Source organism: Vitis vinifera, chromosome 19 (assembly GCF_030704535.1).
Source record: "Vitis vinifera cultivar Pinot Noir 40024 chromosome 19, ASM3070453v1".
NCBI classification, from domain to species: Eukaryota; Viridiplantae; Streptophyta; class Magnoliopsida; order Vitales; family Vitaceae; genus Vitis; species Vitis vinifera.
Genome location: NC_081823.1, coordinates 13,906,532 through 13,915,098, shown reverse-complemented (window position 1 = coordinate 13,915,098; position 8,567 = coordinate 13,906,532). Strand labels below are relative to the sequence as shown.

Below are 8,567 nucleotides of genomic sequence, written 5' to 3'. Positions count from 1 at the left end.
AGATTTTTCTTTGAAACATAGAACATAAATTTTATTCTTGGAACCTACTATCATATGCCTATTTTAGAATTTTAGAACATGAACTAGGAAAAGGCCTTTCTTCGTTTTGGCATTTCTTAGTTGTTTCCATCATGTAAATTATTTAAAAGACAAATATAATAAGTGAAATACAACTTGGCAAGCATATTTCAGTTAGTCGATCCTTTAGTAATGAGAGAAAATAACAAAGCTAGGAAGAGCAAACAGAAAAAAAGAAAAAAAGAAAAAGCCATCACTACATCTAGCTCATAGGCAGGCCGGATTAGCTCCATAGAATAGAGCTGTGCACATTACTTGGAACAATTAATACATTTTCATTTTTTACTTTCTAATTTAATTTTGTTATGGTGCTTTTAGTAGAGTTGGAGCCATTTTTCCCTTTCTTCTATTCGCAGCCTATATTAATTAGGTGCTCAGGTTAGCAACAGAGAAGCCCTTGTTTCTTCCTGGTAATTGTAACACTTCCTTTGTGATGAACTTTTTCAGGTGTATTCTGGTGGATGAGAATGATGGTCTTGTCGGTCATGATACCAAATACAGTTGTTGTAAGTAAGATTTCTATGTTGCCAATTACAAGCTAATACAGTCACTAATTTTGATACAATCAAATTCTTGATACAATCTCCAAGACAAACCATATACATGATCAACAAAGGGAGCGTGGACAATTTAAATTCGACACTAGCTAGGTTTAAAGGTCTTGCTAATTAACAGCTACTGATACCAGGAACTCTGACACTAAAGTCCATGTAAAATCAGGTGTGCACCATATTGGGGTTGTACAGTTATAACATTAAAAGGTGCATGAGCATAAGATGGGGAAAGTTCAAATGAGAAACGCTGTAAGATCATTGCCAAAGCCATTTTTGCTTCCATCATTGCAAAATTTTGTCCAATGCACGCCCGAGGACCATAACCAAATGGAAAAAAGGCAAATTGGCCGCCCTTTGTTGCCTTAGAAACTCCTTCAGAAAATCTCTCGGGGTTGAATTCTTTTGCATCCTCTCCCCAAATTTCATGATCATGGTGAATTAGGAGGATTGGCAAAGCGACATGCGATCCAACTGGAAAATACCATCGCCCCACTTGGCTGTCCACAAAAACAGTTCGAATGAGCATAGATACTGGTGGATATAACCTAAGGACCTCATGAAAAATCATTGTAACCTGCAATATAGAAAATAGTTTCATCATGAGAATTCATAATTGAAATAAACTAAATCACGAAGAAACATACATCAAACTATGAAAGAAATTTTTCGAATCTAGTTATGGAAGAGATTGTTTAAATTTTTGCATGACATATACTTTCATGTACATATAGGACCATACAGTAACTGGTGAATAAAAACTAAGAACCCCCTGAAAAGTTAGTCTTTGCATAAAGATTTCAACACACTTAAAACAACCTAACTAGCAAATAAAGATCTCATACAAGGAAAGGAATAGCCCGCTACTTCTTCTTCAGTAAAGTCCACCTCTTTTTTGCCAGTGCTGATGCAGTGTGCACTTAGATAAGGAAAGAAAAATTCCAGTGGGGATACCAAGTATTTGCATATAGCTTTCAATTAAAGCAAGAAAGATACAGAAACAAAACATATTTTGCGTCAAGATTGAAAATAGAAAAAAAAAAAAAAAAGAAGTAATATATTATTTTCAACAAGAGTTACTAAACTCAATATATATTGGATTGATACTCACAATTTTGAGGTGATTTAAGCCATTGCCATCTGGTTTTTTATTGCCAAAAACTTGTAAAATCTCTTCTCTTGCACGAGCTTGCCAATTTGAATGCTTGCTTAATAGAATCATTGTCCACAGAAGTAAATCCGAGGTAGTCTCTTGGCCAGCAAAGTAGAATAGCTTACACTCCTCAATGACATCATCGATGCTCATTCCAACATTTTTCCTCTCATCATGTTCTTGCATTTCTCTGAAGTTGGATTCCATTAGTAGACTTAATAAATCATCATTAGCAGTTTCACCAACCAACATTGCCTTCTCTCTTTTCTCGATGATGCCTTTTAACAATGCATGGAGTTCATTCCTAATTTGCCTTATTCTCTTGTTTGTCTTTGTTGGAACAAACCTGCTTGGAAGTAATCCTAGGAAATGAAGATCAATGAAATACAGGAAGCAACTAATGCATTTTCAGCAATGACTTTTTACTTGTTCAATTTTTCAGAATATCTACGGTGTTTCAAAGATGAAACTATCCAGACATTAATTGATTTTTTTTTGGGTAACATGGAAGTTAACATGTAACAATGTGTGTGAAATTTTGGTAATGGTACTGAGCTTCACATTTCTTGAAATATTTTTTGCTTACCTCCATCCAGGAATATAAACTGACCGGAAAACCTTGACTGCAAGATGTGCTTGCTCTTTCTGGAGTTGGAATATCCTTCTTCCTTCCTCATAGCTACTACCAAATGCTGTTCTAGAAATCGCATCTCCTGTCAAATTTTCAAGATCGGGCCAAATGTCCAATTCACATGAGCCGTCCTTGGAGAGCTTCTTCTCCCATTTATTTACCATGTCACCACAACTCAATTGGAATGCGGGTACCATGTGCTATAACAAATTCAAATCCAGACATAATTAATAAATTTAAAAGCCCAGAATCTAATTTCAAGGTACATGGCATATTATTAAACATTGGAGTTTCTAAATTGGCTTAAAATGATTGACCAGGTTTACTGTGACATAAATTTTCAATAAACTTAGAAAAGAAATTTTGATTTGATTAGGATTTATAGAGTGACAGAGCAGAGGTGGAATGAAGAATAGTCAGTCCTCACATTTGCACATTGGGTTATTGTCTGGAGAACTTATAAACTTCAAAAAATGCACATGCAAAAAAGTTCTCATGCATAATAAAAAAGATTTCCAGAGGCAGTAAAATTGTAATATCTTTATTAACTTATGAAAAACATTAAGAAATTTATTTTCTTTCCTATTAGAAGAGGGCTATGCAGGGAAACCAGACAAGTTGAGGTATGGCTGCATAACCAAAAAAATACGGTCTCGAAAAGTTAAACATATTCATCCTTCAATGTATTTATAAAGGAAATATAATTCAATCCCAGAGGAAATATCGTTTGTAAATATGTAACCATTATTCTGCTCTCACAATTTCTAAAAACATAAAGAAAGAACGGGAATTAGGGTCACGTTTTTGGTTGGAAAATTAGCATCATAAAATTACCTTCAACTTTTCTAGATGGAAAGCTGGGTTTATGATCTTTCTATGTTTAGTCCATTGTTCACCTTCCAATGTAACAAGACCAGTAGCCAGCAGCTTGCCAAGCGGGTGCGGAGCTGGTTTGTGAAAGGCATTGTACCTCAAGAAAACATCCCTTATCAACTCAGGGTCCATAATGTTTACCACTGGTTTTGGGCCCATCCATATAAAATAATTTTTACCTGCATTTTTAATGGCCATTGTTGGATATAGAAATGTTACAAGAGGATCTAAAGAACCCGGCTAGTCAAGGCCCTCTGATTAATTAAAGAAGCCTTAAATATGTAAAAATTATATAACAGATGTGGTTAATGTGGTCATCCGGGCATGGCCGGGTAGGCAACCCATCCCAAGTAGTGTCAAGCCGGATGCTCCCATCTAACCCATCCGGGCATGGCTGTGTCTGTGTTCATTAGTCCTTTCCTCAATTCAAAGGTTAGATGAAAATATAAATGAACTATAACTATGTAGCACTATTCCTAATAGATTGACCCCAAAATAGCATATCCAAATTATAAGAAAGCCCACAGAAGCCACAATAGCAGAATTTGCGATTTGCAAATTACGTGCCATCGGTCAATGCTATGAGATTAAAACATAAAAAGAGGTCATAATAGCCAAAAGGAGGTCACAAAGTCAAAGCCTATATAACAGCAGAGGAACAAGAATTAGAGATACGTAACTTCTTCCCCAAAAATTCATTCAGTAAAAATCCTTTAAGCTAACTTGGCCATTAGAGAGGTCTGTCCGAAACACATCCAGACATGCCTTTTTTTAAACAGAATATAGGAGAGCAGAGGGGCTGGAGTAGCTGCCCAGAGGGTACGTGTTGAGCAGGAACCAACAGTTAATAGACTTGTAAAGCTAAAGTAAAGTTTCTTAATGGTTCTCAATAAGAGGCACTAGCAGCTGCAGCCTAGAGAATACCATTACCATATAACATGTTCAAATCACTTCCGGCCAATACCATATGGCATGCTCAAACAACTAAGTAGTTACTATGTTCGAAGCTAGCCCAAATTCAATTTTTACTTCCCAAAATCCCCTAGATTCTTTGGTTGCAGCCTTGATGTGAAATAACTAAACCAAGTTAGTTAAGGGTATGTTTGGTATACCAAATGGAGGTGAAAGAAAATAACAATGAAGAAGGGTAAGATTTAAGACTAATATTGAATTAGATGTATTTTACCGAAACTGAAGGGAAGGAAATGAAATTAACATTTAAATATGTTCTCAATTACTATCTTTTCTCAGTCACATTTGCATCACATCGCTTCAACAAATTTGAGTTTCAAATAGTAAAATTTTATATAGTAAATATGAGAGTAAATGTATAATGATAAATATGCTGGTAATGATGTTTTATATACCATTCAACTTTGAGGAGAAACAGATTAAGCTGCCATAAGTTTGAGCTTGTGGATATGCATCAAGAAAGAGCTCCAATTGCTATCTATATGCAATTCAACATTGGTTGATAAATATGCTGGTAATGATCTTTTATATACCATTCAACTTTGAGGAGAAACAGATTAAGCTGCCATAAGTTTGAGCTTGTGGATATGCATCAAGAAAGAGCTCCAATTGCTATCTATATGCAATTCAACATTGGTTTAACTATGAAAAGTCAAAAGAAGAAGAAGAAGAAGAAGAAGAAGAAGAAGAAGAAGAAGAAGAAGAAGAAACGGCAGGAAAGATCATTAGGGTTCAGGAAAGACAATTAGGGAAAAAAAAAAAATCAGAAAACCGGCTATACCATATTTCTTGAGGGAATGATAATGGAAGGGGAGAACTCGCTGTACGATCTCATCGGATAAGCTGATGGGTCTTGAATTTGCTTCGCTAATCATCCTTAACATCTCTCTAACATCCCCATGTAACAATCTGTAGGAATTTCCCGTTATACCTTGCTGCCGAAGACACCTTTCTAGCTTCTTTGGTCTCAACCACACCCAATTCAATAGTCTCCATGCATATATTAGGAGAGTAATAAAAGCAAAGGAAATTGCAACTGAGATAAGCTCCATTTCCAGTTTGGAAAAGACTTCCAGGAGTGCTCTGTGAATTGCTTCACAATTGAGAAAATCAATTTAGATGAGTAGCCCCACGACTTCTTATCCTATCGGATTCATTGGCCACGAATTAGTGGCCGACTAATCTATAAGTCTTTAATTTCCTCGAGATAAGGACACATGTCATCCTTTTAAAGTCTTCGATAGTCTTTAATTTCTCAATTATTAACTACAAAAATTCTCCTTTTGTTATTATTATTATTATTTTTTTTGGCATGACTTGTATTTTATGGCATAAAATAAAATAAAATAAAATAAATAGATTGTTGTAATAATTTTTGTATGATAAAAAAGGTTTTTTAGGAATAAAATTTTTATTTATAGTAAAAAAAATCATGTTTAACCGTCTAATGTATTTGTGAAAAAAAAAATGATAATATTTTAGTACAAATCTTATATTCATAATAAAAACCAAATTTAATTACAATATCAATTTATGGCAAATGATTTTTACTAGATAAATATTTAACATATATTTTTTAATGAATTGATATTTCATAATTTTAAATTCAATCCGGTCAAAAATGAATAATTTTTATATTTATAAATTTAAATTCAACATGGTAAAAACTAAATAATTTTAATATCATAAATAAATAAATTTAAATTTATTTATTATAGATTATTTAGTAATATATATATATATATATATATATATATATATATATATATATATATATATATATATATATATATATATATATATGGAAAATTCTATGGTGCCGGGGGAGGTAGCATGCCTTGTTTTTTTTTTTTTGAGTCTTTGAATGAAAGAGATTAAATCTCAGCCATCCAAAAGAAAAAGAAAAAATGAAAATGAAAAAATGAAGAAAAAAAAAAACTGGGTACCTGTTCTCTCCCCCTCTCAGCCCATTTTCCCGTTTTTCCCCTCTCTTCTCCTCCATAGCCGACCGCCTTCTCCTCCATAATTGGTTGTGTCCCCGTGCTCTCATTTCCACTCATCATTCTCCATAGTCATCTAGTGTAGCTATTGTTCCCCATATATCCTATTCTCTCACCCATTTCCCGTTTTTCCCCCACTTGTGTCCCCGTGCTCTCATCTCCACTCATCATCGTCCATAGCCGGCTGTGTAGCTGTTGTTCCCCATCCTATTCTCTCACTCATTTCCCGTTCCCTCCCCCCAATTTGGTATCTTTTCCACTTATCCTCGACAGCCAGGTCGGGTTTCTGTTTTCTCCCTCTTTTGTCGAGTTTCCCAATATTTTCCTCTCTTCTCCATACTCGTCTCTTTTCCGGGTACTTGTGTTTTTCACTCATCTCCATCGGCTGTTATTTTCAAGTGCTTTCAGTTGTCTTTGTGTATTGTTGGATGTTTTCGTGTTGTTAGGTGTTTTCGGGTGAGATATTGTAGCCGTTTCGGGTGGCATCTTTTCAAATTTTGTTTTTTCTTCATATCCCCTTTGTTTATGTCCATATTTAATTTTCATATTTGGGGTTTTTTTTTCGGGTTTTGAAGTAAGGAGTGTGATATTACCGCTCCCCTCTCTCCTCTCCATAACCCTTGTATTTTCTTCATATTTCATATTTTGTTTAAGGGGTGTTTTCGACTTCTAAATTTTGTGGTTTAAAGACCTAAATTGAAGACATAGCTGGAAGACGAAGAAGATGAAGAAGATGTGTAGTACTAAGAGAAAGAAAACTAAAAAGGACACAATTTTTTGTTGATCAAAAGGTGGTTGTGTTGTAATTATTTGTCGAGTTCTATATTAAGGAAAAAAATGTGAGTATTGATAATATGTTTTACAATATTGTATCCATTATATTTCATGTTTTTTTGTTAGATTTATGGATTGAACACATTAATGAAAAATAATGTGGTTAGATCCATAATTGGAGATTGAAAATAATTGATATGCTATTTGTGACCATTTAAAATGTACAGAGATTTAGGGAGGATTTTGTAGTGGTGGTGAAAGTATGTTTGATTTATTATATTTGAAATCACATTATAAAAATTGGCTTAAATGATTTGATTTAATTTTTAGGATTGAACGCAATGTTGTTGAAGTTGTTAGAAATCCAAAGAGGCATATTGGAGCTTGGATACATTACTAGTAAGGAAAAATAGAAATATGTAAAAGAATATATTTTTTAATGTATTTTTTTGTGGTTGTTATAGTTAAATTTGTTTGAAATTGTTTTGTAGTAACGATCAATTAACCATGATCAAAGAGAATGGTAAAGGAGTTAAGATAAATGATGATGTAAGGAGTAATATTGTTGTGTCTAATATAATTACATTTTAAAATTAGGATTTAAAGTATGTGACCAATTAATGTAGTTGAGGAAAAAAATGGGCAAGAAGTGGAATGAACTTTCAAAAGTAGAAAAAGAAGATTTCATGGCAAAGTCTAAAGAAAGTTCAAAACAATATTCACTTCAAAAGGGTAATTTTTTTGTAATGAATATTTAATTTCATTACTTATGTATTTGTTGGAAATTATATTAATGTAAACATGTTCGATGTTTGTGTATCTTTTCAGTTATATCTTCAGACTCGATGCTCACCCGAGCGAGTGATTAGAGTTATTGATGAATTAGAACCAAAGCAAAGAGCATCCATAGAAGAAATAGGATTTGGTAGCCTCTTGCAACTTTGATGTAGGAAAATTGATCATGGGTTATGTCTTTAGTTGATAAATAGTTTCAACCCAAACACTTATATATGAGAGTTATATAATACTTGTATCAAATTATCCTCCATTGATGTTGAATTTATTATGGGATTGAGGGCAAGAGGGTTGAAGATTGGCATGAACAAAGATGTTAGTCATAAGAATGATTTATGTAAAAAATATTGTGATAAAAAGGGGTGATTGTCATTAGTGATGTTAGAAAATCAAATTAGGGAGGATAAAGAAGGTGGAAATGATTTCAAAGTTCGTTTTGTATTATTTGTGTTGGGTGCATTATTGTGCCCAACAATGAAGCTTTTTGTGAAACGTTCTTTCTTACATCTTGTGGAAGACATTAATTCAATAAAGAAGATGAATTGGATTGAATTTGTGTTATCTTATCTTGTGCATGGGATTGAAGAGTTTAAGATGAAACAACAAAGTGGGGTTTGCGGTTGCTTATTGTTTTTAATGGTAATGTCCTTGTAATTAGTCTACATCATAGTGAATTTCGAATTTGTTATAATAAAATTTGTTAATTAACTATATATCTATGTCAAATATAATTGTAGTTA

General features: G+C 33.4%; 1 protein-coding gene across 1 annotated transcript; it reads right to left on the bottom strand.

Annotated features, from left to right (window-relative positions):
• Positions 1-609: 609 nt before the first annotated feature.
• On the bottom strand, positions 610-5,411 carry LOC100245388 (cytochrome P450 CYP72A219). The gene is made up of 5 exons (XM_002270290.5): positions 5,040-5,411; positions 3,248-3,465; positions 2,369-2,613; positions 1,741-2,128; positions 610-1,206 (listed from the first exon to the last, which is right to left on the bottom strand). Exons 1-5 carry the CDS (start codon positions 5,308-5,310, stop codon positions 778-780), a joined length of 1,551 nt encoding a protein of 516 aa, XP_002270326.1. The 5' UTR covers positions 5,311-5,411; the 3' UTR covers positions 610-777.
• Positions 5,412-8,567: the final 3,156 nt, after the last annotated feature.

Bases quoted from the DNA above. Each gene is read 5' to 3' on its own strand.
- LOC100245388 (XM_002270290.5), bottom strand. From the start codon at position 5,310: ATGGAGCTTATCTCAGTTGCAATTTCCTTTGCTTTTATTACTCTCCTA. The intron at 2,614-3,247 runs GTAATTTTATGA...AATTTGTTATAG, and splicing joins TCCATCTAGAAAAGTTGAAG to CACATGGTACCCGCATTCCA. The intron at 2,129-2,368 runs GTAAGCAAAAAA...ACTTCCAAGCAG, and splicing joins GTTTATATTCCTGGATGGAG to GTTTGTTCCAACAAAGACAA.